The sequence below is a fragment of the Bos mutus genome, chromosome 12 (assembly GCF_027580195.1).
Source record: "Bos mutus isolate GX-2022 chromosome 12, NWIPB_WYAK_1.1, whole genome shotgun sequence".
Taxonomy (NCBI): domain Eukaryota; kingdom Metazoa; phylum Chordata; class Mammalia; order Artiodactyla; family Bovidae; genus Bos; species Bos mutus.
This window is the reverse complement of record NC_091628.1, coordinates 70,763,759-70,781,018: the sequence shown is the minus strand read 5'-3', so window position 1 is coordinate 70,781,018 and position 17,260 is coordinate 70,763,759. Positions and strand designations below refer to the sequence as shown.

The 17,260-nt window shown below is 57.5% G+C and overlaps 1 protein-coding gene across 1 annotated transcript; it reads left to right on the top strand.

Moving 5' to 3' along the window:
* Positions 1 to 1,539: 1,539 nt before the first annotated feature.
* Positions 1,540 to 15,510, top strand: F10 (coagulation factor X). Its single transcript, XM_070380862.1, has 8 exons — positions 1,540 to 2,071; positions 4,195 to 4,355; positions 8,322 to 8,346; positions 9,295 to 9,408; positions 10,675 to 10,806; positions 12,710 to 12,951; positions 14,083 to 14,200; positions 14,894 to 15,510. Exons 1-8 carry the CDS (start codon positions 1,654 to 1,656, stop codon positions 15,508 to 15,510), a joined length of 1,827 nt encoding a protein of 608 aa, XP_070236963.1. The 5' UTR covers positions 1,540 to 1,653.
* The last annotated feature ends 1,750 nt before the right edge of the window (positions 15,511 to 17,260 follow it).

Below are 17,260 nucleotides of genomic sequence, written 5' to 3'. Positions count from 1 at the left end.
CCACAGGCAGGCCCGCCCCCTCCTGCTCTCCCTGCACGGTCCAGAGTCGTCTCTCAGAGACCCTCACGCTGGTCCTTGAGCCGGGCTCCTCCACAGTCACCAGCTTTGCTGAAGTGAACTCTCACGTGAAGCCATTTCCAATGCAGACGCTCTCCTGGGTTTGGGGGCTGCGTGTCTCTCCCAGCTGAGGCCCCAGGAGACCACACAAGCCTGAGGACCGGCAGGGCCCTCCGCAGAACGCAGGCTCCCAGGTCCCCCCAGCTCGGCAGGGTGGGCGGGGCCCTCAACCTACTTTTTATGGAGTCTCTCAGGTGACAGTCACACAGGCTGCAGGGGTGGAGGAAAGAGGAACCAGGTCGGGGAGCTCCAGACCCCACCCAAGCCTGGCCTGGTGGGTGCCCGCACCCTCGGGTCTCATCTGTCCAGCCCAGTACCCCACACTTAGGGTTTTGGGGCCATGCCCTGCCGGACGGTCCAGCCATGCCTCGTGTCCTGAGCAGGGCTGGGAGAGCCTGGCCATGCACCTGGACATACCCATCGCTCAGGCTGCCCAAAACAGCAGTGCTGAGTTGCTGGGTCAGAGGCCCCCGGGAGAAGAAGTCGTCCGACTTGCAGACTCGTGTGCTCACCGCCTGGCCTCCGCTGCCCCAGGCAGGCGGTAGTCTTTGGGGTTCTCACTGGGCACACACGTCAAGCACCCCGACCCTGGGCTGGGCCCCCTGGGGCCACTCTGGCTCCAGCTTGGCTGGTGCCCGCAGCCTCACCACTAACCCTCTCTGCCCCCCATTTCATCTGTAAATGGGGTCCTGCTTCCATGAAACCGGAGCAGGCGGGATGAGGTGTGGGGACGATGGGTCACCCGGCTGTGGACCGTGAAGCGGGTTGTCCAGCATTCACGCAACCCCAGCTCACAGCTTAGGCTACAGACACTCGGGAGACTCTAGCCAAGATGTCCCAGGCCCCCAGAGACCTCAAGCCCAAAGCCTGCTGTTTCTTCCTGAATCGAAAGCTGGCTGGGCTCCTCTTCCTGGAAGAGGAGGGGAGGGGGCTGAAGGGACTGACTGGGTCCTGGATGGGCCTCACCACACCCAGCAATGTTGGGGAGCATCGCCCGCCCAGACTGCTGGGTGCAGGCACGGGGCAGGGGCGACGCAGAGAACAGAGGAGACCTCACTTTACCACAGCGACCTCTCTGCCAAAGACCAGCCCTGCCTGGGTGCCCAGCGGGAGTGTCTGGGGACATCACAGTCCGTTCAGCGCGCTGGCGCTTGCCCCGCACCTGCTGTGAGCGGAGCCTCTCTCCACGCTGGACACAGGCCTGGTGCGCAGGCGTCCCACGTGGGGCTGGGCAGGCATGCTCGGCCAACAACAGAGCGTGACCCCCTTGCTTCCCAGGACCGCCCGTTGGCAGCTCGCAGACGTCTCCCTGCAGAGCCCCGCTCAGCCGCAGCGGTCGCGTCCCACCCCTGCTGCTCCCCAGAGGGGCGCTTCCTGGCTGGGAGAGCAGCCCCCAGCCCAGCGTGGTGCCCTCACCTCCCACCCAGCCTGGTAGAAAGCCCTGGGTCCTAACCCCACGCCCACACCCATGGCCGTGGACGGCACCCCGCCTGTCTCTAAAGCTCAGTTTTCTGTCCTAGAAAAACAGATGGGGAAATGAGACATGACTTTTATCATGGTCGTAAAGATGAGAACAGAGCTGGATGTGGACGTCTGGGAACCACACAACGACGCTCCTGTTCTCAGAACAAAGTGCTCTGCGCACACGCCAGGCCCCTGGACACGGCTCAGGATGAGAGTAAGCTCGGCCGGGACCTCCCTGGGGCTGCAGGGGCAGGGCGGCCAGGCCCCCAGAGCCGCCCCCCGCCCCCACAGGCCTGGGCTCCAACCGGCGGCTGTGATAAGCAGGCTGGGCGCCAGCCGCCCTCCAGCCTGGGCGAGCGGACCTTGCCCTGGAGGCCTGTTGCGGCAGGGACTCACGGCTGTCCTCGGAAGGGCCCCACCATGGCGGGCCTGCTGCATCTCGTCCTGCTCAGCACCGCCCTGGGCGGCCTCCTGCGGCCGGCGGGGAGCGGTAAGTGGCCCTCACCCTGCGGACTGCAGGTGGCCCCGGGGGAGGGGAGGGGAGGATCCTGGCGATGCCCTTGAACTTCCTGAGTGGAGAGTGGGTGCACAGCCCCTGTGTAAGCTCGGCCTGAGATGCTGGCTGTGGTTTCAGCCTGGGGAGCTCAGGGCCAGGTGTGTCTCCCCGTGGGTGGGAAGTCGGTCAGAGGATCAGAGCAGAGGGAAATGTGGACAGAAAGAGACGGGGAGAGACAGAGAGAAACAGGGGCAGAGGGGGGAGGACAGGAGCCCCGGGAGGGGCAGCAGCAGGCAGAGGCAGGGAGGAGCCCCTCGTCTCGGGGAGCAGAGGGGGTCACAGGCAGAGGCAGGGAGAAGCCCCTCATATGGGGGAGCAGAGGAGGATCATAGGCAGAGGTAGGGAGGAGCCCCTCATCTGGGGGAGCAGAGGGGTCACAGGCAGAGGCAGGGAGGAGCCCCTCATATGGGGGAGCAGAGGGGAATCACAGGCAGAGGTAGGGAGGAGCCCCTCATCTGGGAGAGCAGAGGGGTCACAGGCAGAGGCAGGGAGGAGCCCCTCATATGGGGGATCACAGGCAGAGGGGGGAGGGCCCTCATCTGGGGGAGCAGAGGGGTCACAGGCAGAGGTAGGGAGGAGCCCCTCGTCTGGGGGAGCAGAGGGGTCACAGGCAGAGGCAGGGAGGAGACCCTCTGTCCAGGGGAGCAGAGGGGTCACAGGCAGAGAGGGGCTTCCAAGGCAGGGAAGAGACGAGGGCCAGTGCCAGCCCCTCAGGCTGGCTCTGCCCGGAGAGGGGCTGCCCGACCTGAGACTGCACAGGGCGGGTTCTGGGCCTCCCAGGACCCAGGCCCGTCCTGGAGGCCAGAGAGCAGAGAGCGCAGAAGCAGCCCCAGACCTGCCTGCGTGCTTGCCTGCTGGGTGAGGCAGAAGTCCAGGAGCCCAGGAGGCTGGGAAACAGGGAAGAGAGAGAAAGAGGCAAGTGGCACAGGAGGGTGGCCATGCAGGGGAAGGGGGGTGCTGTATCTCCAAGCAACCACTTGCTGGTGGAGAGGTCTGGAGTGTGGGGAGGGGCCCACAGAGGACAAGGCTGAGCCTGGCCCCAGTAGGAGAACCAGCTGTCATTAAAAGAAGGGTGGCGCGGGTTGGAAGAGAAAGTAGTTGGAGGTAGGACAACCAAACACTTAGGAGTTCCATACACTCTCTAAAATAACCCTAAGAGAGAGGGGTTGTAACCCCCGCTCGCCAGTACCCGGTAGTCGGTGACCAAGATGTATTTGCCGCCGGAGACGGCTGACTCTGCAGTCCTGCGTTTCAGTTTCTGACACGCGGAGCTTGGGGCTCTGAGACAGACTAGGGGGAACAGTCACTGCGGGGAGAGTTGCAAACACAGAGCTCAGGACGTGAGCTGGGACTGGAAATATCAGCTGGGACTAGAAACATATCAAATATATGACCCTGAGTCATCTGTCTTAGTGAGAAACTAAATTCTTCAGCAGAACAGAGGTAGAGAGCCCAGGCAGAGTGCCAGAGGAAGGAGCCAAGGGCCTCCCGTGGAGAGGGGGCAGACGGGGCGGGAGCGTGGGGACGGCTGAGCACAGACACGCGGGGAGGACCAGGGACCCCCAGACCCCAGACGCTGTCACAGGCAGGTCACGACTCCTTTGTGAGTCACGAAATCAAGTTAGCCATTTTTTAATGAAACGGGACAGACTCAAGCAGGAAATTTTGTAACAGGTACTATTTTGTAGAAAATAATAGTAAGCACCATTTCCTGAAACTTGTTTTACTCGTGGGTTTGTGTGTCCTGGCGCTTGAAACAAGTCACGCTTTCAACTGTAGATGGTGTAAAACCAAGTCACAACTCCCCATCTAGCACAGAGCTCAGGCCTGGGGGAGGGGGCAGAGGGCACGGCTGAGCCCAGGGCAGAGCGGAGGAGTGGCCCAGGAGGGGCAGGCCCCAAGACCTCCAGCAGGGCAGAGTTCCAGGAGGTGCGGAGCTCTGCGCGGGCAGGCGGGCCCCGGCGGGAGCGGCTCCGGGCACCGTCTGACCCGCCGCTCACGGGAGGCAGTGCGTGGCCACGTGGCGAGCCCGTGACAGCCTTGTCCTCCCGCCCCAGTGTTCCTGCCCCGGGACCAGGCCCACCGTGTCCTGCAGAGAGCCCGCAGGGCCAACTCATTCTTGGAGGAGGTGAAGCAGGGAAACCTGGAGCGAGAGTGCCTGGAGGAGGCCTGCTCACTAGAGGAGGCCCGCGAGGTCTTCGAGGACGCAGAGCGGACGGTGAGGAGCCGTGAGGCCCGGGTGCGGGCGGTGAGACGCGAGGCGTTGGGTCTTGGAACGGGCTCCGGGCCGGGCTGCACACAGGGTCCCCGGGTGCTCTTCACCCAGGCGTTTGCCAGACTCTCGGGGTCCAGGTCATCTCTTTAAGTAACAAGGGCGACTAACACCAGTAGACGTGCGTGCTCTGCCCTCCTCAGCATCATTCCCCACACGCTCTTCCTACTTCCTTATAGCTGCCATCCTATAATTTGACAGTGTTGGACTCTTAGTCTGCTTTGGCCACGCCCCACTGCCCCGGGCACCTTGGTTCCCCAACCAGGGACTGAGCCTGCGCCCTCGGCAGTGGGAGCTCGTCCTGACCACCGGACCCCAGGGAGTTCCCTGAGTAATCCGCACCGTCAAGGCGAAGTCTCAGGTGAAGTTAGAAAACACTTTCAGCTGAACAAAGTGGGTGTGCAACAGAATCTGTGGAAGCCGCCAAGCAGCGCCTACGCGGAAGTTTATAGAATCACTGTGCTTACTGGGAAAGAAGTTCTCACAGTGACACTTGAGGCTTCCACCTTAAGACACACACACAAAAAGGCAAACCCCAAAGAGGAGAAATCAGCAAAATTAAAGACATGCAAAATAACAGAGAAGATAAATAAAACGGGTAAGATTTAACAAGATTGATAAAAAAGAACACAAATTATATCAAGAATGAAAGAGGGGACATTACTACAGGCCTTGTATATGGTAAAAGAATAATAGGTGAATACTATGAAAAATTCTATGCACAAATTTGGATGGCATTTGGACAATTTGGAGGAAATGGACCAATTCCTCAAAACCTTGAATTACCAAAGCACATAATATGACGGAGGTATCTGCAGATTCCACTTCTTAGGTAAAAGCCTTTGAACAGGAAATGTCAGGGCCCAGATGGGGTCACTGGTGTTTCACCAACATTTAAAGAAGAAATAACACCAATTCTGTGTATTCGTTTCTAGAAAAGAAAAGGAAACACTTGTAAGTTAGTTTTCAATCAGCTTTACTCTGATACCAAACCCCACAAAGACAGAAGAAGGAGGGAGGGAGAAAGAAAGGAAGAAAACTATAAAACAGCACTTCACATGAGCCTCTCATAAAAATTCTCAACAAATTATTAGCAAGTTGAATAAAGTAGATACAGATATGCATACAGAATAAATACAGATACAGATTTCTAAGGATAGACGATGACCGAGCGGGTTTATCCAGGGCACACAAGTCTGGCTCAACATTTAAAATCAGTCGTATGGACGTCCCCGGTGGCTCAGATGGTGAAGAATCTGCCTGCCTGCTTTTCATCCTAGTGGATAAGGTAAGGGAGCAGGCCCTGGAATGGGCCTCTCCTCTTAAATCTTGTTCCCAACCCTGCAGAACAGGATGGGCACGCTGCCTTGTCCCACCTGCTGTTAAAAAAATATTTAAAAAAAAAAAAAAGAATCTTTCTGCAATGCAGGAGACCTGGGTTCAATTCCTGGGTTGGGAAGATCTGCTGGAGAAAGGATAGGCTACACACTCCGGTATTCTGGGGCTTCCCTGGTGGCTCAGCTGGCAAAGAATCTGCCTACAATGCAGGTGACCCCAGTAAGATTCCTTGGTTGGGAAGATCCGCTGGAGAAGGGAACGGCTCCCCACCCTAGTATCCTGGCCTGGAGAATTCCATGGACCGTGCAGTCCTTGGGATCACAGAGTTGGACGTGACTGAGCAGCTTTCCCGCACTCGCTCGGTTAATCCACCTGGAGAGCCCACCTCGTCCTGTCACCTGATACAGAGAAGCACCACTGAGGATGCAACAGCCATTCGTAACTGCAAAGACTTTAACCAAATCACAACTGAAAAGGACCTTTTTCAACAAGATGAAGACTATTAACCACACCAAAAGCTGAGTGCTTTCCCTGATACTGGAAGAAGGCAAGGATGTCCACTCCCAATACTCCTAATCCATCACTGCACTGGAAGCCCTAGCCATGCGGAAGGTTTAACAGTAAGTTAAGAAGAAGAAATAAAACTATCCCTATTGGTCAGTGACATGATAATCTACATAGAAAATCCCATGGAATCTAAAAAAAACTCCTAAAATGTATGTGTCTAGCAAGGTCACAGAATACAAGGTCAGCACACAAATATTAATCATATTTCTGTGTAGTAGTAACATACATGTGTGTGTGCTCAGTCACGTCCGATTCCTTGCAGCCGGCCAGGCTCCTCTGTCCAAAGAACTTTCCAGGCAAGATTACTGGAGTGGGTGGGTTTCTATTTCCTTCCCCAAGTAGTGCACAGTTAGAAACTAAAGATTAAAAAGAATTAATGCTACTTAGTATTGGCCCAAAGAAAAATACCCATGTGTAAATCTGGTAAACACACACGATCTATATGCCGAAATCTACAAAATGCTGTTGAAAGAAAGAGAATCTAAATAAGTAGACATAGACTGCTCATGGTTTGAAAGACAACATATTAAGAGATTGATTCCTCCCAATTTGATATATAGATTTAATGCAATGCAAATCAAACTTTCATCAGATTGAGACAAGCTGATTCTAAAATTTGAAATATGGGAAAGCAAAGGAATTAGAATACCTGAAACAGTTTTGAGAAAGAAGATAAAGTTAGAGGAATCACACTACCTGATTTAAAGACGTATTATAACGTTACATTACTCACAGAGATACTGAAGTGTGGTACTGGTAAAGGAATAAATACAGATCAATAGAACAGAATAGAAAGCCCACAAATAGACCCACGCAAATATGGCCAATTGATCTTTGACAAGGTGCGTAAGCATTTCAGGGGAAAAAGAATTCTTTTTCAAAAATGGTATTGGAGTAATTGTACATCTATATGCAAAAAGAAAAAAAAGGTCAGCTTTTTCTCACAACTACACAAAGTTAACTCAAATGCATCACATAGCTCTAAGGATAAAACAGGAAACTTTTAGGAGAAAATTTTCATGACACAAAGTTAGGCAAAAATTTTTAGATGTGACACCAAAAGCGTAATCCATGAAAGGAAATACGGGTAATTGGACTTACTCTCAATTTGAAGCTTCTGCTCTGTGAAAGCACTGTTAACAGAGTGAAGATACGGGCTGCTGACTAAGAAAATATTTGCAAGTCTCATATCTGCCAAAAGATTTGCACTCAGACTTTATAAAGAACTCCCACAACACAAGAGAAGAAAATAAACAGTCCAATAAAATACAGTGAGCGAAAGATTTGAGCAGACATCTCACTGAAGAGGGCATGTGGACGGCAGATGAGTGCAGAAGACACTCGGTGTGACTCGGCGTTCCAGAACAAGCTACCGATACGCGCTGCGACTTGAAGGAGCCCTTAGCGTAGCAGGCACTTGTCCTTGTGAATTTGTTACAGAGTTTGAATGTGATGCATAAAGTTTCTGATCTGCTTCTGAGCCTAAGTCCTTGCTTTAGAGATTTTACTTCAATTGCTCTTGTTTCAGCAAAGTTTCTCCAAACGGAAATTAGTGGAAAACAAACAAGCAAAACATATAGAAACGTCTACGTTCAAGAAAAGCAATTTCCAATTACAGTTGAAACAAATAATGCGAAAACCTTGATTGTGGTCACAGACGTAGTGATTTTGCTACAATGAAAGCTAGGAAAGTAAGTTAGTGTTACAAAGTGTTTTCCAGCCGCTGGGGCTTCAACTGTTAGCAAGCAAGAAGATGGATGCTAGGATAGGATAATGTATTACACCAACATGTATTTAAAAAAAAAGTGTTCGAAGCCACAGCTTTATAAATACAGGAGATCTGGAAAAAAAAATCCCTTTAAGATTGAATAGTTCTAGAACAGTTTGTCCCAAAAATGGTCTCTGTTTGGGAAATAGGCTATTCACTTGAGTTATCAGATTATGGCTGCTACTGGTATGAAATGCCTGTTTTCCCTAATGCACTTTAAAATCTTTTTTCGCTTTTAGGATGAATTCTGGAGTAAATACAAAGGTGAGAACTTTTCTATTTTAATCCTAATTGAGAAGGACTCATCAGGGTAGTTAGATGGGAGAGACTGTATTCAAATTTTGAAGATGGTTCCTGAGTTTCCTTTCCTTTCAGGTGTAAATTTTACTCGTCTGAGACTTTTCCCTTCTGAGTGCTTCCGGAATAGTTATTGTCAAATAGTTTTTACGGTAACTTTATTTAATTCTAGTTTTGTTAATTATATACATTTAAATCAGTTCATTCCCATCTGAGGATACCAAATTCCATGGCAATTTTTCAAAACCCAAGTATATTAGGTAGAAACAAAAGAAGAGAATCTGAAATATTGGGTCCTCTCATAAGGTAACCATCTTGATGTAATGCTTGTAGCATCTGAAGTGGTATGAGTTATAACAACGTTTTCATTCTGGTGACCGTGTTCAGATTTCTCACAGTGACAACTGGACCTATCCCTGGATTACAGTGTGCACATGTGCCGAGAAATGCAGAGCCGTGTTAGCGCTGGGCAGGGCTCTCTCTTCTCCTTTCACACCCAGACGATTGGCTCGCGCAACCAGACACCCTGCCTGTTGAGGCTCAGTCCAGAACAAGTGTCCGTGATCACCTAGCCTCCAGCCTCCTTTTGTGGCACCCACTCCCCAGCCCAGGGCTCCTCTCCCTGATGTAAAAATGCTGTCACTGCTTGGAAAAGCACTGTCAAATGTCCCAGCAGGAATTGGAACACTCAGTCTAGCTAGATAAATCTAGCTAGATAAATGCCCCACGCACGTGTGGCTGCAAAGAGGGCTGGGTAACAAAGTCCAGACAGGACAACTTGTTTGCAGGAAAACAGGAAGAGCCCCAGGTTCACTCGAGTTGCCTGAAAACGTGTGCCAAGACCAGCACAGCGCGCTCGCTTCCCTGACGCGGGCGTTGGCTGCGAGCGCCAGTCTCCAAGTGCTTGCTTTGCAGATGGAGACCAGTGTGAAGGCCACCCGTGCCTGAATCAGGGCCACTGTAAAGACGGCATCGGAGACTACACCTGCACCTGTGCGGAAGGGTTTGAAGGCAAAAACTGCGAGTTCTGTGAGTTCCTCTTGCTGTGCCTTCCGGTCAGAGCTGCCTGGTGGGGTGGAGAGCGGGGGCCAGAGGTCCCGGGAGGCCCGGGAGGCCCCGGCGGCCACCGTGGCTCAGCCTGGCTCTGCAGGTTCTGCCTACAGCAGCAGGAAGCGCGTCACGGCCCCTGGGTGGGGGACAGGGGACCCCAGGCGGGTCCCTGCTCCTCTGAGAAGCCGCGGAGTGAACATTCGTGCAGGGCGGGCCCCTTAATGTGGGAACTGGCATCTCTCCTGCTTCTTGTGATTCTGGAAATTCGAGTGATGTCAGTGCTGAGTGCCCGGGATTGTCCAAATCTGACACAAGTAATACTACATAGAAAAATCGCTGAGTTTTCCTAATACAGAGATTACTTTTTAACAAAAATTAGGTGAGTAGTAGACCAGTTTTCCCTAAGGAGAAAGCTTTGAACATCTGCTTTTCGTTTCTGAACATATAATTCTGAGAGCACGCTCTCAGACTGGACACTTTAGGACTTCCCCAGCGGTAATATCAGTCGTGCCTCTGCCCCTCTGCTGTCCAGGGGGCCCCCCTGCCCCACGCCCCAAACCGTTTGGCTGACCCAGGGGCTGGCGGGCATGTTTTCTGAAGTTTCTGTAACGTTTGCCCTGTGAGCAGCTTCTCATCAAAGCCCAGGGTGAAGTGTAAAGCCAGGTGCCAGGGCGGCAGGGCTGATGGGTGTCAGGAGTCTGATGCCCAGCACACTGGAGGCCGGGTGATGCCCCTCCGCCCGGCTGTGAGGTGCCTTGTGCCCAGCGCCTCTCGAGACCTGGGCGCTCTCCTGGGAGGCGTGTGGCCTCCACCCCTTCACCAGCAGGTAAACAGACTGCGGGTCTAGGTAACCCACCCGGGTCACTCAGTCACGATGGACAGCCTGCTGAAGCCGGCTTGAGTCCAGGAGCCGGCTGCCGCACCTCCTCCCACCACGTGGAGGCCGGACCCCAGGGCCTTTATGCCGCGGGGGAGAGAGGCCTCAGAGGGGACCCCCGGCCCCTCCAGCTCCGCTGGAGTCCCGCCTCCCTGGCCAGAGCCTGCCGCACTTCTGAGGGCTGAACCTGAGACCCTCTGCCCCCAGGCCTTCTCGGCAGCTCCCCGGGGCCTCAGGAAGCCAGGCCCCCCACCCCACGGGAAGCGGGAAGCGGAGCGAGGGACAGGGCCTGCCCAGGGTGCTGGCCTGGCCTCGGGGCCCCCAGCCCATTGGCCGGGCAGCACCCTCAGCTGCGCGCCTCCCCACAGCCACACGTGAGATCTGCAGCCTGGACAATGGGGGCTGCGACCAGTTCTGCAGGGAGGAGCGCAGCGAGGTGCGGTGCTCCTGCGCGCACGGCTACGTGCTGGGCGACGACAGCAAGTCCTGCGTGTCCACAGGTGGGTGGGGGGTGCGGGGAGGGGGCGCACAGGTGTGGGGAGTGGGGGGTACTCGGGGTGGAGGGGTGTGGGGAGGGGAGTGGGGTGCGGGGAGTGGGGTGTGAGGAGGCGCACAGGTGTGGAGGGGTGTGGGGGGGAGTGGGGTGCGGGGAGTGGGGTGCAGGGAGTGGGGTGTGGGGAGTGGGGAGCGGGGCGCACAGGTGTGGGGAGTGGGGGGTACTCAGGTGTGGACTAGGGTGCAGGGAGGGGGGAGTCAGGGTGCAGGGAGTGGGGTGTGAGGAGGGGGCGCACATGTGTGGAGGGGGTGTGCGGGGAGGGGGGTGCATAGGTGTGGGGAGTGGGGGGTACTCAGGTGTGGACTGGGGGTGCAGGGAAGGGGGGTGGGGTGCAGGGAGGCGGGGAGTGGGGGTACGGGGAGTGGGGTGTGGGAAGGGGGCACACGGGTGTGAAGGGGGAGTGGGGGCGCAGGAAGTGGGGTGTGGGGAGGGAGGGAGTGGGGGTGCGGGGAGAGGGGCACACAGGTGTGGGGAGGGGGTACTCAGGAGTGGACTGGGGGTGCAGGGATTGGGGGCGTGGGGAGTGGGGTGTGGGGAGTGGGTGCACAGGTGCAGAGAGGGGGTGCAGGGAGGGGGGTGCACAGGTGTGTGTGGGGGTGGTAAGGGCCAAGCCTCCAGGTGGGGAGCATGTTCTGGAGACAGTGGTGTGTGAGGCTGCACACAGTCCGGCCCCTAGCAAACTGTGGAGCTGCTGTCATGGTGCCCGGAACCCTGGGAAGGGCACGTGCTTGGGAGGCTAGAGTTACCAGCACCAGACCTGTGGGCCGGCCAAGGAGCCTCGGATGGGGTGCAAGGGCCAGGGGAGAACCCGGGGCCATCCAGAACTGATTTGGCTGCAGTGGGTCAGACGGAAATGGCTTTTCCCTTGATAAAGCCGGACACCACGCATCTGGCCCAGGAGCTCAGGCGGGGCTGAGTGAGGGCCCGGGTCCTGGGGGTGGGCGAGCTGCTCCCCACCGTCTCACACCCCGGGGGAGGTCCTGTCTGACCGGGACTCCCCTCATGTGGGGTGGGGTTGGGCCAGAGCACCTGAGAGGCCATGGCCCCGGTCAGCCCAGCCTCCAGCAGGCTTCCCACTGGCCCCGTAGTCCTGACCAGCGGGGGTGGTTAGGAATGCAGAGTCCAGCCGCAGGCTGGGGTGGTGGGCAACTTCAGGGCAGAGGCAACTGTGCCCACCGAGCCTCTCAGCAGGCGGAGGACAGTGAGATGACATTTCTGTTGGTTAAAAAAAAAAAGTGAAGTCGCTCAGTTGTGTCTGACTCTGTGACCCCATGGACTGCAGCACGCCATCTCATCCTCTGTCATCTGCTTCTCCTCCCGCCTTCAATCTTTCCCAGCATCAGTGTCTTTTCCAATAAGTCAGTTCTTCACATCAGGTGGCCAAAGTATTGGAGTTTCAGCTGCAGCATCAGTCCTTCCAGTGATTATTCAGGACTGATCTCCTTTAGGTTGGACGGGTTGGATCTCCTTATGTTTAACACACATGGCAGAGTTGACAGGGTTGGGGGCACTGTGCCCCCCAGTTCCCCTGCTCTGCCATCATGGTCTCGATGTATTAACACCAGCCATGTCACCCACTGCCCCATGGTCCTCTGTTCATCCACAGCCCCCTGACTTTTGCACGCATCCCAGCAGATTGCAGAGGCCCTGAGACCCCTCAGCACTGACCAGCCAGAGGTCAGGGCTCCCACCCGTGACCCACCCCCACCCAGCAGGACACAGGGCACCCCACTCCACAAAGACTCCTTGTGGGCCCTGCCTTGTCCCCAGGCACGCTCCTCTGCCCGCTCCTCCCCTGGAGTGGACTGTGTCCTCCTCGCCTGGCTGAGCTCGTGCGCTTCTTTCAGAGCGCTTCCCCTGTGGGAAGTTCACGCAGGGACGCAGCCGGCGGTGGGCCATCCACACCAACGAGGACGCGCTTGACGCCAGCGAGCTGGAGCACTACGACCCTGCAGACCTGAGCCCCACAGAGAGCTCCTTGGACCTGCTGGGCCTCAACAGGACCGAGCCCAGCGCCGGGGAGGACGGCAGCCAGGTGGTCCGGATAGTGGGCGGCAGGGACTGCGCGGAGGGCGAGTGCCCCTGGCAGGTAACTGCGGGGCTTGGAGGCCAGGTGGCTGGGGCGGGGGAGGCGTCTGCTGGGCACTGCAGGTGGCTGAGGGCCTGCTGTGGGCGATCGGGCCCCGAGGAGCCTGGGCTGCAAAGGCTGGGCCTCGGGCCTCTCGGTCACCACGCCCCCCACCAGGCAGAGGAGGGGCTCCAGTCTGGGCCATAGCGTGGGGTCTGTGGGCACAGGGCGGTCCCCCAAGGCTGGTGTGTGCTCTTGGGTTTGACAGGAGGCAAAAAGAGTCTCTCTCCTTGTTTCACTTCTAATTTGAAAGATTCTTTTACCCAAACACCTAAGTCCTGAAGAGGCAGATGGTGCCTTAGCGAAACGTATATCCATTTGTTTCCAAGGTAAAAAGCCACTCTTTGGTTGTTACTTTGGACTAAAGTCGCCAGACTTAGCGAGTGAAGCACAGGCTTCCCTCACATATGACTTTCAGGTGAACAATGAGCAACAGTTAGCAGCACGTGTCCCAAATACCACGCCGGACACACACACTGAAGACGACTTGCTGTTCACTTGAGTGGGTTTCACTGGGGCCTCTATCTACCCGGATCCCTTGCTTGGACCTCGGGGTTTTAGTGTCCAGAGCCAAGATCGCTTCTCCTACAAGTGACGTTCCCAGAGCTGCGACAGTCCTCAGTGATGACGTCCACTGGCCCACAGCTACGCGCTGGGTCTGCGTACGTCTGACGTGTCACGAGCCCGTGGAGGGACATGCCACACCAACCACCATCCCCAGAGAGCGTGCTGCGGGTCACGGCGGCTCTGGGCATTTTGAGTATCAGTCTGAAGGCACCAGGGCATCTTCTCCAGAGTGTAATGTTGCCACCCAGGAAGGGCGGGGAGAATAAAGACCAGGAGGGCCTGGCGGGCGAGTCTGGAGCCCACAGCACTGGGCACTTGGCAGGACCGTGGGGTCCACGGTGGGCTGGCTCCGAGAACCAGCAGGGCTGGGCAGGACAGCCCGTGGGGGTGGGCACTGGGGCACTGCCCAGGGCCTCGTTCTAGCCTGAAAACCCCACGAGCCCTTCTGCAGGGAGGCCCACTGCCGGCGGGGGCGTGGAGGAGGCCAGTTAAGGGTAACGCTCCCCAGCACCTGCCCCTCCCCAGGCTCTGCTGGTCAACGAGGAGAACGAGGGATTCTGCGGGGGCACCATCCTGAACGAGTTCTACGTCCTCACGGCTGCCCACTGCCTGCACCAGGCCAAGAGGTTCACGGTGAGGGTCGGTGAGTGCCGCCCACGCCCCCAGCGCCCTCCTCCTGGTCAGACACTGGGACCGACAGACGCTGGAAACACGGGGAGTTAAAGCCCTGAGACCCTGGGCCGGGGGAGAAGGGGGAAGAGGGGCCCCCTCCTGCAGGAAGCCTACCAGCGCCCCCAGCGGCCTGCATATCCCGTCTGGGGGTTAATTCCGATCACCCCCCTTCTCCACCAGGTCTCAGCTGCTCCGTGAGCACCCGGTGAAAGCCACATCCGCGATTCCTAACTTGCTAGTTACATTGCCTTTTCATTACACATTTCACAAGTTTACAGGCGAACCTCATTTCGGTAATGTTAGATACTGTCAGCTCCACATGTAATCAGTTTTTGCAGTACTCAGGAGAGATTTTCAGTTATTTTCTTCATTCTGAGTCTGAGAACAGCACACATGGGTTCTGACCCGTGCCCACCTGGCCCTGTGGCCTGGAGGGGTCTGGCAGTTCAGACCAGGTGGCTGGTCCCACCCACGAGTGGACAAGGGGTCAGTGACCGCTGACACCGGCTGGGAAGCAGAAGGCTGTCTCCCCGCCTCGTGCTTCTCGCCTATATTTCACATTGTCTAGTGACCGCGTGCCAGTCTTTAAGCAGAAACTATCACGACTACTTTAAGGTGTCAGCGACGTGCTGGCCCCGAGCTGATGGCCCTGTCCTGTCCTCAGGCGACCGGAACACAGAGCAGGAGGAGGGCAACGAGATGGCACACGAGGTGGAGATGACTGTGAAGCACAGCCGCTTTGTCAAGGAGACCTACGACTTCGACATCGCGGTGCTGAGGCTCAAGACGCCCATCCGGTTCCGCCGGAACGTGGCGCCCGCCTGCCTGCCCGAGAAGGACTGGGCGGAGGCCACGCTGATGACCCAGAAGACGGGCATCGTCAGCGGCTTCGGGCGCACGCATGAGAAGGGCCGCCTGTCGTCCACGCTCAAGATGCTGGAGGTGCCCTACGTGGACCGCAGCACCTGTAAGCTGTCCAGCAGCTTCACCATCACGCCCAACATGTTCTGCGCCGGCTACGACACCCAGCCCGAGGACGCCTGCCAGGGCGACAGCGGCGGCCCCCATGTCACCCGCTTCAAGGACACCTACTTCGTCACGGGCATCGTCAGCTGGGGAGAAGGGTGCGCGCGCAAGGGCAAGTTCGGCGTCTACACCAAGGTCTCCAACTTCCTCAAGTGGATCGACAAGATCATGAAGGCCAGGGCGGGGGCCGCGGGCAGCCGCAGCCACAGTGAAGCCCCCGCCACCTGGACGGTCCCGCCCCCCCTTCCGCTCTGAGCGGGCTCCCTCCCTGCCTGATTACAGTTGTGTCCTCTCCTTAGTCTGGGCCTGTTCTTGCCCCACGGAAGCGGAAATGAGACTCCAGGGACCAGCCCCGGGCTGCCTCCCGTCCCCCGCTGGGAGTGCCCCCGGGATTCGGGAAGGACGGCCCAGCTCCGGGAAGGAGCCTCAAAGCCTGTCCTGTCTCCAGTGCATCTCTCTGTTCTCAGAGGCCCCAAGCTGCCATCCAGGCCACTCAGGACTCTGCAGAGGATCTGGAAGCTGGGCTGGGGGCTGGGTCAGGCGGGGTCTCCCTTCACGGGCCCTCCCAGGAAAGGCAGGCACCCTGGGAAGAGGGGCCCAGAGGGCCTCCCGTTGCAAGGATGCTTTGCCATCGACCTATCGGCCTGTTCTTTACCGGCTTCAGCATCACGTCCCCTGAGCCAGGCCCCACAGACTCTGAAGTCCCGTACACGCCCCCGGGGTGACTGTCCCCAGCTGGGGCTCTGAAGTCCCGGGTCCAGGCAGCATCCAGAGCACTAACCCGGCTCTGATGAGTCCCTGCTGCCCCTCAGGGCCCCTTCACGCAGGGCGCATGCCGGGGGGCTGCGAGAGGGGGGCCCTTCCTCTAATGGTCACGTCCCCAGGCCAAGCCCGCCCACCTGCACCAGCTCCAGGCCCTCAACCCAAACAGTCAGGAAAGTCAGACATGCTTCTCAGAGACACGGTCACCTCGGCGGGGCCTGTTGTGTTTCCCGAGCCATTTGCCTTTTGCGTAACCCAACGAAGCAAAGTTCCAAAGTTCCATCCCAAGAGTCCCCAGGGGTCACCAGACAGTTTTGTAAACAGGAGATATTGCAAGTTTGGAAAAATCAGTGGGACCAGGCTTCCCAGAAATGGTCAAACCAGAGGGTTTGTTCCCAAGTGTCCCGCCTTGACCTCCACAAAGGGAGGCCCCACAGAGAGGGCGGTGGAGGCCAGGCTGGCATGGTGGGGGCAGGGCCTCTGGGCAGAGTGAACCCGGGTTTCTCGGACAGTGGAGTTCAGAGTCCCGAGACGGCTCGGGGACACCTGGCTCCCGTCACACTTGCGTCTCCCCCTGTTGGGGCCGAGCCCACAGGTTAGCGGGCAGGGGGCTAGCCCCTGGGAAGGGAGGGCCCTCACCACCTGCAGGCCAAGCCATCCCTGCAGGAACCGGAGCGTCAGTGGGGGCTCGGGCCGCGCTGTGGGGAGCATGGTCTGGGCCTCACAGGGCTGACTCTGGGCCTGGGAGGACTGCGTCCGGGTCTGAGCGTCTCCCTCTGGAGGGAGACGAGGCTGGTGTCAAGGTAGACCCGAGCCAGGCCTGCGCCCCAGGAGAGCCGGTCCACCCGGCCTCTCCGAGGAAGTCTCCTCTGGGATGGAGAGGAGCAGGAAGCTGACAGAGAGGAAACATGGGGGACAGGGTTTGACCGCCCTCCCTAGAGTGGGGCACCCTCGACTGCACCCGCGGTCCCATGGGGGGGACACAGGAGCGCAGAGGGGTGCGGAGGGGCCCAGAGCCAGGGACTGGCACACACAGGTGTACGTGAGGCCCCCTGGGGCTGGCCTGAAGCAGGTGCAGCCCCTGCCCTCGGGGCTGCAGGGTGGGCTCCATTCTAGACGGGCCCTCACGACAGCCGCTGTGCCACCCCGACAGGGGCCAGAGCCCCGAGGAAGGTCGTCCTGAACTTCAGGCAGGACAGCGTAGCTCTGGTCCCAGGCTGTGTCATCACCACGTGGGGGTGTG

Bases quoted from the DNA above. Each gene is read 5' to 3' on its own strand.
- F10 (XM_070380862.1), top strand. From the start codon at position 1,654: ATGAGACATGACTTTTATCATGGTCGTAAAGATGAGAACAGAGCTGGA. The intron at 2,072-4,194 runs GTAAGTGGCCCT...CTCCCGCCCCAG, and splicing joins CCTGCGGCCGGCGGGGAGCG to TGTTCCTGCCCCGGGACCAG. The intron at 9,409-10,674 runs GTGAGTTCCTCT...GCCTCCCCACAG, and splicing joins AGGCAAAAACTGCGAGTTCT to CCACACGTGAGATCTGCAGC.